This window comes from Vicugna pacos, chromosome 21, assembly GCF_048564905.1.
Source record: "Vicugna pacos chromosome 21, VicPac4, whole genome shotgun sequence".
NCBI classification, from domain to species: domain Eukaryota; kingdom Metazoa; phylum Chordata; class Mammalia; order Artiodactyla; family Camelidae; genus Vicugna; species Vicugna pacos.
Genome location: NC_133007.1, coordinates 26,004,010 through 26,026,114, shown reverse-complemented (window position 1 = coordinate 26,026,114; position 22,105 = coordinate 26,004,010). Strand labels below are relative to the sequence as shown.

The window sequence follows — 22,105 nt, the reverse complement described above, 5'->3', positions numbered from 1 at the left end:
ACTCTCGCTCGCGCTGCCCTCCTTGCTCTTCCACACACACTCGACCTCATGGCCTTTGCACTTGCTGCTTGCTCTGCCTGAATGCTCTTCCCTCGACCTCCATTTGACCAGCACCTTTATACATCCAGGCCTCTGCTCAACTGCCCCCTTCCAGGGAGGCCTTTCTCGACCACGCGATCTGACAGAACCCCCTATTGTCACTCTGCTTCTTTCCTATGATTTGTTTTTCATCGTTGCCTTTGTCACTACTGACATCATATTATATGCTTATTTGTTTGTCTCCCTTGATTGGAGCGTAAGATCCCAGAAGCCAGGAGCTTTTCTGTCATCCTATTGTCTGCATTTTCAAGGCTTAGAACAAAGGCTGGCACACGACAGACACTCAATATTTGTTGACTGAAGGAAGGAACAAATACAAAGGATGACGAAACATTAGTAAATGAGTAAGCCAAGTATGAAAATAGTTGTCTCTGCCAAGAGACGTAGGACATACTGGGAGAGACCTCTTTGTGGTCAGTGCCTACTGCCAGTCGGGGCTCAAGACAAAGTCTGCATCCACTGGGCCCCTGAAGTGTTGGCAGGTACCATCTTCATCAGCAGTGGGTACCACTTGGGGCAGAAGAGCCTGAATGCCCAGTCCATGAGACTGCAAGCATCTGTGTTCCCAGAGGATGATGGTTTTGCGTAGATGTACCCTCTGCCCAGCCTGGGCTCTCTCTCTCTGGCAGCCTTGGGAGGAGCTTTCTGTGAGAGGACATGGCTGCTTGTGAAGCTTGTTTGGTTTTCCATTCATTCAACTAAATATTTTGGTGAGCCTGCCTTGTGCAGGGCACGTGTGAGCAGTTGGGAGGGTAAGAGTGAAAAAGACGCGTGAGCTCCCCGCTTTCGGGGAGCTCAGATTCAGGGGGAGCTGCAGGAGTAACCAGGAGGGGCACGTAGCCAGCATGGAGCAGGATCAGTTCTCAAAGGAAATGACATCACCTTGGGTGAGACCCAAAGGCCAAGTAGGGACTGGACAGCACAGGCGTGCAGTGAAGGTGGGACGAGCATTCTGGAGGAGAGGGAAGAAGTGTGAGGAGAGGTGTGGGAGGAGAGAGAACGTGGCGTGAGGGAGACGGAATGTGCATACGGCTGGGGCTTGAGCACTGAGTCGGGAGACGGGCGAGAAGGGCTACCCCAGGGGAGAAAGCTGCTCCCAAATACTTGATTTAGAGCACCTGAGCCCCCTTGGCATCGTCCTCTGTGGAGCTGCCCTGGCCAGGTCCCCCAAGCCTCCCTCGGTGCCTTGTGGGGCAGGCTGAACGCCACTAGCAAAGCCTCCCTGAAAGTGAGTGGGAGTCTGTGGCTGGCCGCAGGAGCTCCGAAGCTCTGAGCTTGCGGCGTACCTCTCGCCAAGCGGTGGCATCCTGGGATCTGTCAGAGTCTGCGGGGGGTAACTCTTCTCAAGTTGCCAGAAAACTGGCAAACCATCAAGTGGCCTGTTGGTTAACACAGCGCTGTTTCCTCCGCCAGGGGTGAGGTTCTTTTGAGGTTTTGACAGCACCAGCTGAGTGGGTTTTTTTCTCTTCTTTTCTTCTGTTCCTCTTCCTCCTGCTCCTCTACTTTCTCCTTTTTTTTCCTAGTGCAAGAGTCTACTTCGGTACCACTGCCTGCATTCCTAGTGGCTGGAGGGAGCCTGGCCTTCGGAACGCTCCTCTGCGTTGCTCTCGTCCTCCGGTGAGATGGGTCCGAGGGTGGCCCTGTGGTCCTCCTGTTTCTCATCTAGCTTTGTCTCTGCTGGGATGGTGGGACGGCATTGGGGAGCTAGGAGTGGATTCAAAATACATTTTAGAGGTAGGATTGACAAGATTTGAAGACAGCTTAGATGAGAAGAGTGGAGGAGAGAGGGAAGAGTCAAGTCTGACCTGCAAGTTTCTGGCTTAAGCCATCGGGCAGAGGGTGAGTGTCATCCAGTAAGATGAGAAACCCTGGAGGAGGAACAACTGAGTGCAAAGTGACGATTACATGTTGGTACTACTGGGGAAACCCCAAGCTGGGGACACAATGCAGATCGTTGTCAGCATGCAGGTGGTAGCTGGGGCCCTGGGAGAGGATGGGGATAAGGCTGTCCACAGAACCTGTGGAATTCCAGGGTCCCAACGTTGAAAGTTGTGTAGAGGAGGAGCTGGAAAGGGGCTGGGAGGGAGGAGCTGAGAAGGAGGAGAAGTGCAGGAAAACCCAGTTGTGAAAACCAGAGGGAGAAAGTGCATGTTAGACACTGAAGAAACACCTTGGGCCCTGGGACTGCAACATGAAAGCTACCCTTCCTCTCCTCCAAGAAACACATCCTAAAATGACTCAAGTGTGAGACGCACCACATCAGAGACATGTGCACAGGTAACTCGGAGGTGCCTGGCCAGACCTCTTTGTGAATATTCCATGTCTCAAAACCAGCAGACCTAGCGGGTCACCTTTAACTGCTTTGTCCTGGTGCCCTCCCCCTGTCACGGGGCGGAACCACCACAGGTGAGGGCTCAGTTGGTGTCCTGGTCACAGTAGCACCATGCCTATTTCATCCCAGTCTCTCTCTGTTTGGCCATTTGTTTTGTCATTCGTCCCCAAGTTGGCAGAGGAGTCGCCGAACAGTGCTCCCAGTGAATGGACAACAAAGAAAACGTCCAATGTTCACGATTTTACTGCGGGAACTGGCAATTTTGCATACGCTAAAGCCCAAAAAACAATCAGGCTGGGCCCTGACTTTGGATGGTGGTTAATTACAATGATAATACAAGAAGAGGAGAACCGTCACTCTGTTCTTCCTGTCTCTTCCCTTGTATGTAACTTTCAGGGACTCCAGCTGGTGATTGTGAGAGGTGGTCTTTGAGGGCGTTTAGGAAGGAGGGGTAAGACCTTGGCAGCGAGCTTTCTACACGTTAGCTCATTGGAGTCTCACAGTGACCCTGAAATAGCTCAACTACCACGTGGTCTGGGCTGGAGGATCATTCAGATGACAACTTAAATTGTGTTCAGGGTTGTTTTTGCTTTGATGTTCCAATGAAGTAGTGAGCAAGCTGTCCAAAGGGTGTGCAGAAGATAAGGTTCTGAACAAGTGGAAGTAACTCCTTGGAAGAGCTGAGAACTCACTGTCTTCCATCCCTCTGGGCCAGAGAGGGGCCATGCCAGCTTTCAGAGGTCTTCCTACTGCCTTCTTAGGGATTCCTTGCCTCACCTCAGGCACATACTTCTGTGTTTCTAGATCATTAGGGCTTCAAAAGACCTTTCTCATAACCCACCACAGACACTATAGAGTAAATCTCATGATTTCCACTTGACAGATGAGGAACTAAAGCTGAAAGAGATGGTGTGATTACAGCTAGTGAGGGTAAGGCCAAGATCCAAACCCAAATCTCATGCTTTTTGGGTAGCATCTTAGGGGTCACTTAGTCAAACACTTCAATTTTGCAAATGAGGAAATAGCCCTAAGAGGTAAGCAGACTTGCCCAAGGACACAACTTGTTAATAGCAGAGACAGGACTAGAACTCATGTGCTGAGAGTCCCTGCCCACCATGCTAGCCTGCTGTCACCTAAGAAGTGGGCCCAGTTGGTCCTATCAGTCCACTGTTGGCCAGTAGCCCCATTAACAAGTGGCGCCATCTTGGTGTGCTGTTAACCACTAAGAGAGGGACGTTAGGCTGGGAACCGGCCACAGCATTCATCACAGAGCTAGCCTGCTAATGTGCTGTTGGTGCTTGTACAATGGCTGGTTGCTACACAACCAGAGTCCCCAAAGGCACTGTGCCCTGTGCAGAGAGAACATAACAGTAATTTATTTCCTAGCCTGATGAATTTCCATTTTCTCCAGAATAAGGCAAATTTATTTGGAAAGAAGCCAGTTATTTCAAGCAATGAACAAAACCTCTACTCCCAAAGTCCCCTATGTCAAGAAAAGAGTATAAATGTGGAGATGCAGTGGGAGCCTGGGGTGCCAGAATGGCTGGGCCACTGGGAACACTGGGTGGCCGGATGACACAGATAGAATGTGAGAGACGGTGGGAGTACAGCGCGCCAGTCTTTGACATCACATTTTTATTTTTAGTACATTTATTTTGTGTCTCAAGCAAAGCACAGTGTTTTCCTAAATATTTTTCCAGCAATATCAGTAGTAATTTTTAAAACTTTAAATGTGCTATTGAAAAAGCTGTACCATCTTCTTACGTGGATATTGTAACTTATAGGGGCCAGTTCTCCCCACCCAACTCCCTGTGCCCTCCTGCTTCTGGCACTGGGAAAATAGGATTCTCATAGCAGAGAATTCCTTTCCTGCACATTTATCTGGAATGGCTACCACCATTAGGTGAGAACTTCCTATGTGTATGTCTGTGATTCAAATCATTTTGTATTGAATTTATTGTCTCATTTTAGTATTTTAAAATCATGCTCTCCCACCTCCATGGTTAAGGGTTGTCATGAGTGGCTTTTTATTTTTTAATTCTTTCAGCTGTAGAACCTTATCTTTTTAAAAAACTTTTTAAAAAATTTTAAAAAAATTTTAATGAAGGTACTGGGGATTGAACCTAGGCCCTCATGCAAGCCAAGCATGTGCTCTACCAGAGCTATTTCCCTCCCACCCAGAACCTTACCTTATCTTTAAACAAAACATTATGAAGCCCAAGTATGTAAAATAGGTGAAAAGTGCAAGTGAAGTCTGACAGCTCAGCAGTTTGTTCCTTCCTCCTGCCCTGCACCCTCCCCAGCCCCCAGCCCCTGCTCAGACCCCTGCCCAGGACAGGGCAATGCCAGGTATGGATGCACCCCAGGCTCCTGGTTTCAAAGGCCCCTTGGAGCTTAGTGATTTGCAGAAAAGGTCTCATTCACTCTTCAAAATATTTCAAAAGAAGGAAGGTTCCTCTTTCTCAGTTACCCATCCAATTGCTTTGAAAAAAACTGAAGACAGAGACTGCTTTCCATATTGGTTAAATAACATCAAAAGATACTTAAAATTTGTTATATATGATATTTTGCTAAATACTGACTAGAAGGGGAAAAATTCACACATGCAAAGACAGCCACTGTTAATTTTTAAAATGTACATGTGATCGAAGTCTAACAGACATATAGAGAAGTGCAGATGTTGTAAGTGTACAGCGACATGAATTTCCAGAGTGAACACATCCATGCCATTGACACCCAGATCAATAACGCTTTCTATTTAGATGAATTTCCTCTGAGTCTTTCTCCTCTGCGTAGTTCTTTGTTTGTTTTTATGTAGCCTTGATTATTCTGTATCCGCAACTCTGAATCCTGCCTTTTAAATTTAGCATTAGTTATAACATGAGCACGTCTTCCCATTATTACAAGTGCTTTGTAAACCTCACCTTCATTAACTACAGACTCCTCCATTAGGTGGATATGCCCAAGTTCATTTATCCAGCCTATTACTGGGCATTTGGATTGTAGTTTTGCTTTTATAAACAATAATGTGTTGAACATCTTTATGCATAAAGCTTTTTCCATATCTGTGCCCTTTCCTGAGGCTATATTCCCAAAAATGGAATTCGAGAGTCTGAATATTTTGAAATCCAGAGTGTACTGACTCTGTCCTCAGTTCTCTCATGAGGGAGGAGGATTCTACCCAGGGACCCCGCGCAGCTCCAGTAAGCATCCCTGCTGTGTTCCCTTCCTGTGCAGTGCCTGGATGGCGAGCCCAAGTAACATTCTGCAGATTGTTTATTCCACTTGGACGACAGGCTAAGAGCCAATGGTAGATTTGGAGCCAACTATCAATTATTTATCATAACAAGGACAGGAATAGCCTGTCGTTATAAAAAGAAACCCAAGGAAAATCCCCAAACCTTGTTTTTGACATTGTTTTCCCCTCTTCCCTCCCAGCCCTTCCTGGAGTAGCTGACATTTGGTGGAACTGAGGGGGACCACCTTGCTCCCACTTTGGGGTCAGGGGGCAATCAGTTAGGAGGTGACAACGTGGGGAGCAGGATGGGGGAGATGTGCTGCCCCGGCCCGGCTGACGGGCCCCTTCAGGGAGGAGACCTGACTGTACCTTTGAAGATTGTTATCACCATCTCATCTTTCTTTGGGCTGTCAAGTGACTCTTCTCACTTACTGAGCTCTGGGTTTGGGCCCAGAGTGAAGCAGCGTGAACGAAGCTGTGATCAGAGAGATGTCTATCTTCTTCCTGTTTAACATTGACTTTCCTGTCAGATGAGTCACTTGTGCCCAAGTGGTGCCCACGGCTGAGTCTGTGAGAACCTGCCAGCATGGTGGGAGGGGACCCAGAGGTGGAGGGAGAACTGGGGACAGTGGGAATATTGGAGGAAGAGACAGGCTGTAGAGGGAGCTGCACAGCCCTTTCCCTGCTGTTTAGGGCAGTTGCCAATTATCTGCCTCTGGCTAGCCTTAATTTGACCTGGAGGCCCATTTTCCTTCTCTGCTGTAGGAATACTCTCTCTTTTTTTAAGTACATGGATTTGGGACTGATGATGTGTCCCTGTGGGCACCTTTGGGGACAGAACAAACTAAGTTGTCGGTGCTATAAAGGGACACTCAGAGCCTTAGTTTCCCCAGTGGTAAATTGGACCAACAATACATACTTATTCTCTTGGGGTGTATTTTTTGTTGTTGTTGCTTTTGCGGGAGGTTAATTAGGTTTATTTATTTATTTAATGGAGGTACTGTGGATTGAACCCAGGACCTCGCGTGCCGAGCATGCACTCTACCACTGAGCTGTACCCTCCCCACTCTCTTGGGGTGTTTTTGAAACCCCTAACTCTTCTGAGGATTGTGTAATTCCTGGTGACAAAAAGCAGTTGACGAGGGGGGAGGGTATAGCTCAGTGGTAGAGCGCATGCTCAGCATGCACAAGGGCCTGGGTTCAATCCCCAGCACCTCCATTAAAATACAGAAAGAAAGAAACCTAATTAACCCCTCCCAACAAAATTTAAAAAATAAAATTGCTTGATTTAAAAAAAAAATGAAGCAGTTGGTGAATAAATAGTGCTCACTCTTTGGAGCTGAAACCCGGCAATGCCAGGCCACCAGGGCAGCCAGCTCTTGGTGTTTTCCTCTGGTTGGTCACAAAGGGAACTCAGCATTTGTATGGTTTGTCTTTGTGTGTCTGTGTGAAGGTTCAAGAAGACGGGGAAGCTGCAGGCTCTGAAAGAAGGCAAGACGAGCATGCACCCGCCGTACTCTCTGGGACAGCTGGTCCCCGAGAGGCCCAAGCCCACCCCTGTGCTCGTCCCCCTCATCTCCCCACCCGTGTCCCCCAGCAGCCTCGGGTCTGACAACACCTCAGGGCACAGCCGACCAGATGCCCGGGGCCCGCAGAGCCCTTACGATGTCAGCAACAGAGACTACTTCTTCCCCAGATAGCCAGCCGGGCGGCGCCAGGCGGGCGGGGGCCGGCCCCGCTGCACCGTGCGGGTGACGAAGCACAAGCCGCCTTAGCAGAAGACGCTCCTCACTGCCGTTCCAGCTCATCTCAGGTGCACGGGGCCCCGGGCTTCACCTTTCCAGAAGGGCCTCCCAGGAGGTTCTACGCCTGGGTGAAAAGGTTTGCTGCGTCTGATCAGAAGGAAGAGGTGGTTGGGCTTTTGAACCACCCCTCCCCAAATGCCCTGCTTACAGGGGTTAGAATGAACTCAGGCCCTCATCAAGAGAAGGGTGGCAAGACTCTACTGGACACTCAGGTGGGCAGAGCCGGGCTGCTGCAGAGGCCTCGGATGCCCCCAAACTCGGGGTGGACAGGCTGCCAGCCGCCCGTACACCTGGACGCATCTTCAGGGGCTGCACCCTCAGGCAGGTGGGACGGATTTCCAGCCAAACACTTCCCTAGGTGCCTCCCCACTGGCCCACCACACAGCTTCATCTGCCAGCTCAAATTCTTGAAACCCAAGTGCCTTCACAGTTCAGCTTTTCTAGGCCTGAGGATGGCTTTTCTTAAACCACCGAGGCTGGGGGAAGGTCTCACCTACCTTTCCTCCCCACATCTGAAGACAAGCTGCTAAGTGGGGTAAACAGTATCTCAGGGTCTGATGGTTTGAAATGAAATTATGATTAGTTCCTCACTAGCCTGTTCCTGAATGTGAATGACTGTCCTGGGCACTTGCTGAATCCAGAAGCAACTGCACTGGCTCGATTTCCCTCTTTGGATCCCAGGACTTCAGGAGAGGAGCCAAGAGGAAGGAGGGAATTGGGGACAGGGCCTCCACGCTTCTCTGCAGCAGCATCGCTGAGGGGGACGGCGGGCTCTGCAAACCAACATTCTCCGTCCTCCCCACCCTGCCCTCCAAGAGGAGAGCTAGCATCAGGGGGGGACGCCAGGGGTGGAATCAAAACCGCCTTACTCCAGCTGTTTATTTTGTTTTCAACTGAGCCTGAGTAACTGGGGAAGATAATATTTATGTGAAAAGACAAAAGAACCTGGCAAGAATGTACTTTAATTTGATTTTTTAAAGAACTGTTGACTATTTTATCTTTAGAGGGTGGAAGAGTCAGTATATAAATAACCTGGGGGAAAAACACCATAACTTTGTTTAGCACAAAACTGAGTCAAGTGAAAAAGGAGGAGAAAAAAAAAGATTTTCCCCTATTAGAGAAAAGGCTGGTTTCATTCTAAATTTTATTTTTGCCTTAAAAAGTGAAGGGAGAAAAAAAAAAAAAGACTACGTCTTTAAGTTAGCGGAAAAGCAGCTGGTTACTACTCCCCTAGGCGGTCGAGAAGGAGTGCCCAACAGTCATGTGCTGGGAAGCCAGCCTCCCACGATTACCAAGCAGGTCAGCTGAAAATCCCCAACCCTGAAAGCCAGGAGCCCTCGGTTATCAGAAGAGGTTCATTAAAAAAAAAAAAAAATCCCTAACCTTGGTGCCTTCCTCTTTTTAGTTAGTTCCTTGAATGTGATTCAGTTCAGCTAGTCATGAAGCGCCGACTAAATGTCTAGCCGTGACACTGGGCTAACCAGTTCAGCTCACTTTTCTGTCCAGGCTTTGAAAATTCAGCGATGTTAGTGGTTACCCAAACATGTACCCTCAGGTATCATGGGAGGTCCCAGGATGAAGCTGTGATTAAAATCTGTCATGTAATCACCACCCAAATTTTACCAGACCACAAAACTTTTCTAGCAGTTTCCCCTTTTAGAAAAAACCACCACCAGCGCTAGACAAGTGGCAAAAGGGTGGAAGCGACCACGTTTTATTTGCTGTTTGTCAGGTTCACACTGTTGCAGCGTTGGGCAGACACTGATTTTCATTGCTGGCTTTGTCTGTAAATTTCAGATCCTGTTGCTGTTTTAGCAACTAATCTTAAGTTGACAAAAGGCAGGCGGTTTTATTTTGTTTTCTCTAAAGTTTCCTTGATTGAGAACAGCAAAAATGCTGTTAAAGGGAAATATAAAAAATGAGAATCTGCAAGAAAGAGTGGTTCTGTGCCCACGGTTCTTTACCTCTTGACAGAATTTTACCCATGTGTGATATTAGCAGAGCCAAGCAGAGCCGTGCTAGTGGAAGATGTGAAATCCAGATAGCTCATGATTGCTAAGAGCTAGGCAGCTTTGATCTTCAAATTGTTATTGCTTTCATTATTATTGTAACGGAACTGCTTTTTTTTTTCATATTGAAGAGGGCTCTACCCCCCTTTGTTTTTTATAAGCTAGTATAAATGAAGGAAAAATATTTGTCTTCTCTGGGTTGGAGGACTTGCTCAGTGTACACAGGGATACACCCTAAGCTTTCTCTATCCTCGAATTTCTGGTCGTGAATGTGTGTTTCAATCCATGGGTCATCCACCCTCACCTCTGTTTCTGCAGCATACACGCTGCCTTTTATTCTCAACAGTGAGGCTACTTACTTAATGCCTATAGTGATCGTTACACAGCCAGATGGGGAATGTTGGCTCAATTTTTATTAAAGATGATCAACTTATCCTGCTGGGTGGGAAAAGTTGAAAATATGCTAGATCAAGGTCTAAATTAAAGTGATCATTAATTCTCGTAGCATTAATGAAACAAATTTTTTTTCAATGTCAAGGAGGTAGCATTGAATATGTCTGCAAAGACTTTGGTAACTCTGAGAGCTCTCTGCCCTGTTGGAGCCTTGCCCTTGTGGTTTGTTTGCCAGTCTCTGGGCTCCCCCTGAGTCTCTGCCATTTCCCTGCTGTCCCCGGGGGAATGACACACCATTACAAGGTGTGGAATCTGTTGCTGGCACCAGTTGGGAGCCCACCTGGTGGTGAAAAGAGCTCAGGGGGGCTGGCTGGGAGTGGTCATGGTTTGTGGGTCTCCTGCAGAAAGTTCAGGAATGTCTTTCCTGACTGCTTTGGTGCTGAGCTATATCGCTTCATCAATGGCACTTAAGCTTAGCTGGGGAGGAGTCTGACGGTCAGCTCCAGGTAGAGCTGGTGAGAAATTTATCTTCATCTGGAGAAGCAGGGACAATCGGTGGTTCTTTGGAGCATAAGCCTGGCTCCCAGCCTTCCCGTGCAGCCGTTGGCAGTGGGGCTGTTGCTGGAAGGGAGGCCAGCTGGCTCAGGGTCTGTGCCAGACACTCCTGAGTGTCCCCTAAAGGTCCTTCCAGCATCGTGTCCTTGGTGTGGCCTGGCCCCAGTGCCAGCGAGTTTCTATGGCAACCTTAATGATTATTAAGGAATGTTGTCAGTTGTATGAACATATGCTCAAAAGCAGATCTACTTCAGAAAGAAAGGATTGGAACAGCATGTAGCCAGGCTGTTAATTAATAGAGAAACCATATTTGGATGGAGCTCACATATCATTAAATAGAATACCTCAACTTTACTTTTTTTTTTGAGAGAGAAATAATAGTTTTAAGTTTTGTTTTTATTTTTTTAAATCTAATCACCTTAAAGCAAATACCAAAGGCTAATGTTTGTATATGGGGCAAAGGGTCAGTATGATGTTTTTCAATGTTGTTGTTTCTTTTTACTAGCTATTTTGCCTTTAAAGTGAACATTGTAAATCTTTGAAATAAAGAATTTCTAAAAATATGCTTGAGAGGTAATTATGCTTGGGCACCCAGGACATTTAAAGGAAAGACTTGTGTGATTAATGAGGGAAAAGGAGTGAGAAATGATGGGCTTAAAATTAAGAAGGACCATTTTGGGGTGAGCTTCTCCTTAATGCAGGATCAGATTACCTCTGAAAGAGGAATCAGGTAAGTTTGAGAAATAAGTAGCAATTTCTCAGAAGACTTTAATTATGAAAGTATTTCCCCACATGAGCTCTGGGGTTTCTGGAAGGGGTGTGGGTACTTCTGCCATGTTTACATCATTATCAGGTGATGGATGTGGGATGGGGAAGGAAAAGGAAGGGCCATTATTCATCAGAAGACTGTTTACTGGACGGGGGGATGTGTATGGTGTCACAAAGGCAACCCTGATCATCTTGATCATCTGATTTAGGCTGAATCTGCCCGCTATGGAAAAGGGTCTTCAGTAGGAAAAACTTGGGACACAGCCATCCCACATCTCCCAATTAGAGGAAAGTCATCGTTGAGGATGCTCTGGGGATAAGAGTTGCTGTGTAAACAGTTCCTGGTTGGGGAGGAGGAAACTACATGGAAGCCTGGAAATTGTGTAACTCAGACCGAAAGCTGAAGTGTGAGGCCCCGCCACGCAGCCCCTACCCGGGGCCATCAGAGGAAAGCCGCAGGACCGCACCTATAGGGCCCATCGGCTCCTTGAGGACACCACAATCTCTTTTGAAGTTGGTCCCTGTCTTGCAGAAAGCAACACAAGAAACAGATGTCCCCAAGGCGGCTCAGGTGTGGACCTTGCAGAGGGGCACAGGGGTGGGTGTAAGGAGCAGGAAGTGGAAGAGGGTGCCTCATTCATCATGGCGTCACTGTCAGGATGAGATGGTTACGACGCTCTTTCCAGAAGAATTTGGGAGAGCAGATGGTGAATCTTGGAGTGGTTGGCAAGGAACACTCAGTTACTGGAACAGCTACTTAGGAAAGCATTTTCCTCATTGATTGCGGCACAAGGAAACCGAATCATTCTCCCCATCTGTGAGCAGCACAAGCCAGAGGCAGGATACTGTGTGTGCCATCCTGCAGTAGCAAAAGTGTGCTGTTGAAAGGCCTTAAAGTGGTCAAAAGCGGTGTGCAATGGCTGGGCTGGGGACAGGGCAGCCCCTCAGGCAGAGTGGGGGCCAGGTGGGCTGGCTGTGTGGCTTGTTGCTTAAACAGTCTTGAGCATATCAGCCAGCCCCATACTAGCCTCTAAATAGTGACTGACCCCTCCTTCCTCTATGAAAGTCCTGTCTTCTGTGAATGTATGTCGCTCGGAACAAGACAATAGAACCACTTCTGCCATGTCCTATTTCATACCAACAGCGTTAGGTGGCAATCCAAAATACGAATACAATTAAGTTTTTCAAAAAAATCATGAAACTCATTATATAAGAGTATGTAATATTCAGTGAGGAAGTTTCTTCCAAGATAACTTCAAAATGCTTAGTAAAGCTGCCCAGGGGAGGGCCTATAGCTCAGTGGTAGAGTGCAGGCTTAGCATGCATGAGGTCCTGGGTTGGATTCCCAGTACCTCCATTTAATTAAAAAAAAAAAAAAAAAAAAAAAAAAAAAAAGCTGCTCAATGTCCACAGAGAAAACAGCCTGCTGTGTAATGGGACGCTGCATTTTTATGTTTCATTACGACTTTTTTAAGAATGAAATTTGTTGGGAGGACAATTGTACTCTATCTTGGTTTTTAAGGGATGTGCTGCACAATAAAGGCTTTTAAATGATGAGCAATGGAAGTGGGACATCCTGGAGTCTGTGCCCAGCAGAGATGAGGGAAGGAGGTGTTGCAGAAAAATGTGTTACAGCTCAGTTGTGACAGCAACCTGAGTCCGGGTGAGAGACCTGAGTTCTCCAACTCTCACTGGGAAAGTTGGAGAACTCAGGTTTATTGCCAGTGGGCCCATAGGAATTAACATTCCAAGCTCTGGACTCCATCTGTAGGTTTACACAGGCTTTTATAGGCTGCCAGTTTACACTTTACAACATCATATGCAAATAAGGTGTAACAAAAGTTGACTAATTAGGAACAAGCTTTGTAGAAATGAGCCAATCAGGAGGGAGAGAAATAACCAATCAGGAGTGAGCTCCATGCAAAGGACGTACTACAAATGGACCAATCAGGAGTCAGCTTAGGGAACCAATAGAGTTTAAGGGGTAAGTTCCACTTTCCTAGAAGTAAACCCTTTCAGAGGCAAAAAGTGAGATACAGCTGCTGGGTCAGGGAACCGGATGGTGCTGGCAGGAGAGTAGTGGCCCTGCCTGGGGGTCCTGCTGGTCTTTTTTATTGGGCTTCCCACCTCAGAGGGAGGAAGAGGACGGGGAGGAGGAGGAGGGCATCGGCACATACCCACTCCCATCCGCAGCACGTTATTCTGCCCACGCAGAGATACCTTGGTTCCCGTGGAGTGGCCACAACAGGGAGAGATTCCAGATCAGTCCGCTGTGGACCCCAGGTGGTTCTGGGGAAGGTGGTGATGAACTCTGAGGGCGGCTGTGGGCCACGATCGATTCTATGAGGAGGTGGGTGCTGTGGGGGCCTCAGACTTCAGGACTTAACGAACTTCAGTGGGTCATTCCCGCGCACGGGTCCAGGGATTAGAAGGCGCTCAGGCTCCAACCCCAGGCCCTCTGAATCACACCAGTGGGCTTCCGTCTGCGTGAGTGTGGGTTCCACACGTGAGCCTGCTGTGCAGCCAGCTCTCAGGGTCCCTGTGCTGGAGACCGCAGGGCTGGAGGTAAGGTTCTACAGCTCCTTGTAACTGTGGGTATTAACTGGGAAACAAAATTCATGGACAGCAAAGAGCTTACACCACCAGTCCCACTGGTTACCTAGAAGCCCGTATCTCTTTTTGGTCGAGATGGACTGTTAACATTAAATAATAACGAAAGACTGCCATTTATGGTCCCTCCACCACGTGCTTTACAAACAGTTCTTTCTCATCCTTATGAGGCTGCAAGATAAGTGTTTTCATCTGTTTACAAGTGGCAGGGAAAGATAGTGGTCTAACATACGCAAGCTGGTTAAGAGGCTGAACTAGACCACAAACCTGGGTCTGCCTGAGTCCAAGGCTGGTTCTCTTACCCCTGTCATGGGGCCCGTCAGCCACAGGTGATGACCAGGAAGGGCCTGCCTTTCCAACCCCTTTCCCAAGCCAGGTGCCTGGGGGTGGGGCCTTGGCTCACTCACCTGAGGGGAGATGGACTAGGGTTCCTCATTTGGTTTGTCACACCTGTCAGTGTGGAAGCTGAGACCCAGGGAATCTGAGCCCCAGACAAAGGCATGTCCCTGGGGCTCCCATGGGTGGCCCTGGGGCCACCAGATCCCAGCGCTGCTCACATAATAGGCAGCCACAGAGAAGACAGACCACTAAGGGGAGGATCGGTAAGCAGCTACTTACGGTTAATGATCTTTGATCAGAAACCAAACCAAACCACTTCCCGTCCCTCTACATCGGCCCTACATCTCCTCCTCTGAACTCTGCATGAATGATTTGGTATTCTCCAGTTGCTTCCTTGGTTTACACTTTAATGAACTTCATGGACATTCTCAAATTGTGCTGTAAGATTTAGGAACCTTATTATGTCCACTCCCTCTCAAAGGATGAAAGGTCACCACCCTGTGTGTGGTGGTTCTCTCTGGGTGGTGAGAGTCATTCAAGCAACATTTACTAAACTACCGAGCTGGCTGCGGGGATGTCAGAGGAAGCAATCTCTTCCTCAAGATGCTGTCCGTCCACCCGGTGAACTACACGAGTAAGGAACAAAAGCTGTCTCTGGGAGCAAATGACTAATCTGGTCTAGGTGGTCAGGGAAGGAAGGGATAGAAATATGGAAACAGAGTGGGGGAGGGTATAGCTCAGTGGTAGAGCGCATGCTTAGCACACATGAATGAGGTCCTGGGTTCAACCCCCAGTACCTCCATTAAAAAAAAAAAAGTAAATAAAGGTAATTCCTCCTCCCCCCATGTTTTTCTTTTCAAAAAAAGAAATATGGAAACAGAGTGAGGACGGAAGCGGAGGGTACCAGGTGGAGGGAGGCTGCTGGTGAGGAGCTGGGGGCAGAGGGGCGCCTGCCTTGGACATGCACTTGTGGTGAGCAGTTTTTTAATGTTCTGAGAACATTAGGAACTTGCTGAGACTGGATTTGCTCCTTTTTCTTTTATGCATATTTAATTATTTTTTCATGAGCATGTATATCTTTACAATTAATGAAAAATTTTCACTGAACAGTTATAATCCCTCTATTTTGGAATAGTTCAACCACATTGTACTGCCTATGAAAAACTGTTTATTAAAAAGTGTAAGAAATAGGTGGGCATCACAGGTAAAACTGAGACAGTGTTGAAGTTGGGTGATGGGTACAGAATGGTTCATTGTATTAATCTTTAAAAAGCCTTGACATTTTCTATTTTAAAAAATGCAAGGACTCTAGGGGGAATATTTCACTTGCAAACATACCATTTAAAATAACCCCAAATGGATATGAACACATCTTTTGTAACTATCCTTTAATGTAAACCACAATTCTCACTTGTCAACAATACACTGGTTGATAACCTTGATGAACTAATTGGCTTTTATGTGCACAAGTAACATCACTTTCTCTCAGTTCACCCAAACTAGTAATCCTGTTTATTTATGCACACAAATCAGAAGGCAAAAGGAATCATTAAAAAAAAGTCATGTAGGAAGTGTTTTAAATTTGAATCAAGATGACACAGGGACTCATGTGATTCACAACGTGGGGGAAGTAACTCTGGTGCTACAAGTGGATTTTGGAAATGATAATCCACGTGTCTCAGACTGAATCTCCTTAATATCCTTAATATGTAATCGAATGTTGATTATCAGAGCTTAAAATTGTCACCCAGATCCATGGATGAAGCCTCGCAAGCAGGGGGAGGGATGCCTAAGCCTGTTAGGCGGATAGAGGGACCCCCCAAATTGGAAAGCCCATCAAGCGAGTGGGCAAGCCCCCCCCCCAATTTGTGTGGATCTTTGCCCGCCAACTGAGAAAGAATTTTCAATAGAGGCAAAGTGAAAAAAAGAGCTGCTTTTATTGCTTAGAGAGAAAGGAAAAGAAAACACTGGAGTGGGGGCCATCAGTGAGGTAGCTGTGAGACGGCTCCCGCCCCTGATCGGGCCTCGGGGTCGCTCATTGGAAGGCTCTGCCATCGTTATCTTCATGCCGGTGCTGCCAAGCGTCTTCGACTGTTGGCTCTCTTCTCCTGTGGAGCTCAGCCCTAAAACAAACTTCAGGGGGAGAAAGAGAACAAAGAAAGAGATACTGGGGTATGTCCTTGGAATTAATGCAGCAGCTGTGGGACATCAGTTGTCCTGTTGTAGGACTATGTCCTTGGAATTAAGGAGCCAGCGTGGGATAAGAGAAATGTCCTGCCTTTCATCAGCCTGGCACCTTCCTCCCCTTGTTGGAAGCCAGTCAGGATCAGTCAGCCTGTCTAATCACCTCGCTGAAGCCCATGACGACGACACCTGCCAGACGCAGCCCAGGGTGGTCCCAGCCCAGACCCAGTTCCTGTTTCCTCGAGTCCACGTGGCTCAGCTGTGGGGAGAGAACCCACTGGTCACACCCGGCCACCTGGATGGCCAGGCTGCTGGGTGCCTCATCACTCCAAGATAACAGACTGGCATTTTCTTTTAACTGAGTGAAAAGACACAAAACATGAAAATTGCCCTCTTGCCTGTTTCTCAGGGTACAGTTCAGTAGTAAGGACCTTCCTATTGTTGTGTAAACAAGCTCCTGAATATTTTCATCTTGCAAAACTGAAACTCTGTACCCATTAAACAACTTCCCACTTCCTCCTCCCCCAGGGCTGTGGCAACCACCATCCTACTTTCTGTTTCTATGAATTTGACCGCTCTAGGTACCTCGTATAATTGAATCACACAGTATTTGCCTTTTTGTGTCTGGTTTATTTCACTTAGCAAAATGTCCTCCAGGTTCATCCATGTTGTAGCATGTGTTGAAATTTCCTTACTTTTTAAGGCTGAGTAATATTCCATTGAACATATATACCACATTTTGTTTATCCATTCACCACTCATGGACATTTGGGTTGCTTCCTCTTCTTGGCTACTGTGACTTTTTTTTTTTAACTTTTTCACTTGCTAAGTGAAACCAGGTGGCTGGTTCATTACTCCTCACCTCACTAGTTTGACCGATTATGTCCTTCAGATGTGAAGAATTCTGCAGGCCAAGTATACTGTCTCAAAGGGAAGTACAGGCAGACCTTGGAGATATTGCAGGTTTGGTTCCAGACCACCACAATAGAGCAAATATCACAATAAAGTGTGCCACACATATTTTTTGGTTTACTGGCATGTATAAAACTTATGTTTACACTATCCTGCAGGCTATTAAATGTGTAATAGCATTATGTCTAAAAAATTTACATACCTTAATTTTAAAAATACTTTATTGCTAAAAAATGGTAACTGTCATCTGAGCCTTCAGTGAGTTGTATGTAATCTCTGCTGGTAGAGGGTCTTGTCTTAATGTTGATGGCTGCTGACTCCTGATGTCTTGATGTTGGTTGTTGCTGAAGGTGGAGTGGCCGTGGCAAATCTCTTAAAATAAGACAACAGTGAAGTTTGCCAGATTGACTGACTCTTCCTTTCAAAAGCGATTTCTCTTCATCATGCAATGCTGTTTGATAGTGTTTTATCCAAAGTAGAACTTCTTTCAAAATTGGAGTCAATCCTCTCAAACCCTGCTGCTGCTTTATCAACAAAGTTTATGTAATAGTTTAAATCCTTTGTTGTCATTTCAACAATCTTCACAACATGTTCACCAGGAGTAAAAGAAACACCTGCATCTGAAGAAACCACTTTCTTGGCTTACCCACAAGAAGCAACTCCTCATCCATGACAGTTTCATCACGAGATTGCAGCAATTCAGCCACGCCTTCAGGCTCCCCTTCTAATTCTAGTTCTCCTGCTACTTCCATCACATCTGCAGTTACTTCCTCCTCTGAAGTCTTGAGCCCCTCCAAGTCATCCATGAGGGTTGGAAACAACTCCTTCCAAACTCCTGTTAATGCTGATATTTTGACCTCTTCTCATGAATCATGATTATTCTTAATGGCATCTAGATCCCTTTCCAGCAGGTTTTCAGTTTATTTTGCTCAGATCCATCAGAGGAATGACTATGTATGGCAGCTAGAGCCTTATGAAATGTGTTCTTAGAGACTAAGACTTGAAAGTCAGAACTGCTCCATGATCCATGGACTACAGGATAGATGTTGTGCGAGCGGGTATGAAGACAATGTTAATCTCGCTGTATGTCTCCATCAGAGCTCTTGGGTGACCTGGTGCATTGTCAGTGAGCAGGAATGTTTTGAAAGGAATCTTTTTCTGAGCAGTAGGTCTCAACTGTGGACTTAAAATATTTAGTAAACCATGTTGTAAATAGGTGTGCTGTTATCTAAGCTTTGTTGTTCCATTTATAGAGTAGATTTAGCCTAATTCTTAAGGGCCCTAGGATTTTCAGAATGGTAAATGAGCATTGGCTTCAAGCCGCCAGCTGCATTAATCCCTGACAAGAGTCAGCCTGTCCTTTGAAGCTCTGAAGCCAGGCAGTGACTTCTCTCTAGCTATGAAAGTCCTAGAGGGCATCGTCTTCCAGTAGAAGGCTGTTTTGTCTACACTGAAAATCTGCTGTGTAGTGTAGTCACCTTCAGGAATGATCTGAGCTAGATCTTCTGGAGAACTTGCGGCAGCTTCCAGGCCAGCACTGGCTGCTTCACTGTGCACTTGGAGGTCATGGAGACAGCTTCTTTCCTTAAACCTCATGAACAACCTCTTCAAATTTTTCTTTGGCACTTTCCTCATCTTTCTCAGCCTTCACAGAACTGGAGAGAGTAGGGGCCTTTCTCTGGATTAGGCTTTGGCTTAAGGGAATGTCGTGGCTGGTTTGATCTTCTATCCAGACCCCTAAAACTTGCTCCGTATCAGCAATAAGGCTGTTCTGCTTTCTTATCACTCAAGTGTTCACTGGAGTAGCATTTTACATTTCCTTCAGGAACTTTTCCTTTGCATTCGCAACTTGGCTGTTTGGCACAAGAGGCCGGGTTTTGGACCTTTCTCGGCTTTAGACATGACTTCCTTACAAAGCTTAATCATTTCTAGCTTCTGACTTAAAGTGAGAGACTCTTCCTTTCACTTGAACTCCTAGAGGTTGAACTCTTAGGGTTACTAATAGGCCTAATTTTAGTATTGCTGTGCCTCAAGGAATTGAATTGGGAGGCCCGAGGGGTGGGGCGATTGGAACGCACACAGATTTGTCTATTAAAGTCACTGTCGTATGTGGGGGTGGTCTGTGGTGTGTCCAATTGCAATAGTAGCATAAGGTTCATTTGGTCATCATCATAAACATAGTAATAATGAAAAAGTTTGAAATATTGTGAAAATTACCGAAGTAACCTAGCAGGGCCTTATGGGACCTTCCGGGGACAGACCCCTCACCCATATCCTCTGCTGTAGCTCCTCTCTGAAGGACCTGAAGGACAGCATCTCATGCATGTGTCCTGAGTTTCTCAGATGCTGAAAAGCACCACCAAATGAAAGAAATTAACTACTTGATCGTGAGCACATGGCCCCCAGACCTTCTGGCGCCCAGGGGTTGATGGTGTTGACCGCCCTGTTCCCTCAACATCAGCCAATCAGAGAATCGTGCATGAGCTGGTCACGTACCCTCAACAACCCCCCCTCCACCTGGCCTTTAAATATGCTTTGCTGAAACACGTCAGGGGCGTTTAGGGTTTTCTTGGGCATGAGCCATCTTGTCTTCCTTACTCGGCCCTGCGATTAACTTTTCTCTGCTCCAAACTCTGACGTTTTGGTTTGTTTGGACCCACGGTGCATTGGGCACGCGAACTTTAGTTTGGTGACAGTTTTGGCGATGCCAGCCTAGGAGTCTGTGCCTGTGGCAGGCCAGTGGCACAGGGGCGGCCCCTCCCCTGAGTCCCAGCAGCTGCTGGAGCTCACTGGGCCCTGGGAACTGGGAGGGGCTCTCCCTGACCAGCACCGCCTGCCCCCCCCCCGGCACAAGGTGGTGTGGAGCTGAGGAATGTCTGGAGCTGTGCCTGCGTCTGGTGTCGTCTGAGGGTGAGTGGCTCCAGCTCGCACAGGCGGGAATCTTCTCCCTTCCTTTCGGGCTCGTTCCCTCGTGGGAAGTGAGCTGTTCTGGGCTCATTACGAGCCACCCTGGGTCTGTTCTCTTTTGAGAGCTGGGCCAGTCTGTTTGGAGGCCTCTGTCTGGGAATGGAAGTGGAATTTTTGGGCTGCACTCGTCTGATCTTTTGTTTGTTGTTAGTGTGTGTGCGTGTCAGTACTTACACTGGCCGGTTGAGGCATCTTTGAATAACAGGGCTCGCATTTGACGGCGCCAGAGTGTCCTTCCCTATCGCACTGGCCTTGCTGTGACAGATCATTGGTCCGGACTCTCCCTTTCTAGCCTTGGTCTCATACAGCTTCCTCTCTGATGGGGCTGTGGTTGGGGTTCTCCCCTTTTGGACTGATGGGCATTGGTTGAGAATCTCCCTTTTGGGGCTAAGGAACTGTGACTCTGAAAGATTATTCTGAATTGTTTGCTTGCTATTTGATATCAGCCTTGAGTAGCTAAGTGTGGATGATCAGAGCTCTGTCCCATCTTATATACAGTCCTCCTAGAGTGTATTTTGCAAAACTAGGAGATCTTCAGCTGTGCTCCCGCAAATGAAAGAAAATGATTTTTTAAAATTATAACACCGTGTGACCTCAGTACTCCTTAAGACCTGGAGAACAATAGCCCTAATGGCTCTGCTATTACATCAAAGTGGGCTTTTTGCAATTTGGCTCTTATCTTGACAGTGTGCGTGTCTCGGTACCTGAGTCCAAATCCTGTTCTCTCTTCTTGGTTTTGCTGAAAGTGAGGCATGTGAATTTGAGTAAATGACATATATACGTATATATTTGTCTATCATTGTTATTTATTTAAACTGCAGTGGATATTTGGAAACTGGAAAAAAAAAATCCCTGAAAATAGCCCAGATGATTGGGTTTTCTATAAGCCATTAGGGGAGGAATTTGCATTTCTCTTCCTGTGCTTTTGAGATATAAGTGATCAACTTGGGCTTTCAAGGAAAAAAGGTTGTTTTCAAACTTACGTGGAAAGACTGAGATCTCTGATTCTGTCTCTGTGTGAAAAATTAACATGTAAAAGCTCTATTTAATTGACTTAAAAGTAAGCACTTAGAGATTAAATACTTCTAAGTATTCAAGAAGCTAGACAGCAAATTTCAGGCTCATGTGATCTAGGAAATAATATCAAATTAATATCTGACACGAAGGCCAGCTTGAGCTTGCTGTGTAATCAGCACAGACCTGTCTTTTATTGTATGGAGGTTTATTGAATGTGAGTAGGTTCATGTTGTTTCTGCTGTAGTTTCAGCAGAAAGAAAATTTAATTGACTTGGTATGATAAAATTCTCTTATGCAATTTGCATTTATTTTACTGATGAGCTTTTGGGTGAGCTCTTTAGAAATAATCATGTTATATTAGGAATGTCTACTTAAAAATGATCTCTCCAGGTATTTGGTAACTAGAAATTTTAGAGTTGTTCTAACTTAAGTTAAATGATGGAAGTTTGTTGAATGCTAGGTCATTCCCAAACAAAATAAGATACTGGAACATTATTTATTGAACATTGGCTTCCCTTCACAGAGAGACTAACAGTGTTTAGGACTGTTATTAAATATGTTTGGTGCTACACTGAGGTATTTTCTGTTAAAAAACACATGTTTCTAGAAATTATTATTGGTATTTATGTATGCTGATCTACGTACAAAATGCTGATGTAAAAGATAGTTCATAACTGCTTGGTTTTCACTAGAAATTAAGGTTTTTAAGAATTGATAATCTACTTTAAATATGTTATTCAAGCTACTAAAAATAATAAAGGAAACATTTCAGTATACAGTAGGAAAGTAGGATATATGTTTAGAGTAAAAAATGTGAGGAATGGAATTGCATTTCATTAAGGGAAAAGTTTATAAAAAGGGAGACTTCTGTGCATGG

General features: G+C 46.3%; 1 protein-coding gene across 1 annotated transcript in view; it reads left to right on the top strand.

Moving 5' to 3' along the window:
* IL6R (interleukin 6 receptor) overlaps positions 1–10,994 on the top strand; it is a 52,597-nt gene extending 41,603 nt beyond the window's left edge. The window contains exons 9-10 of the mRNA XM_031689061.2: positions 1,623–1,716; positions 7,123–10,994. Coding sequence (XP_031544921.1) covers positions 1,623–1,716; positions 7,123–7,369 — 341 coding nt within the window. The 3' untranslated portion in view covers positions 7,370–10,994. The remainder of the gene's footprint in view (positions 1–1,622; positions 1,717–7,122) is intronic.
* Positions 10,995–22,105: the final 11,111 nt, after the last annotated feature.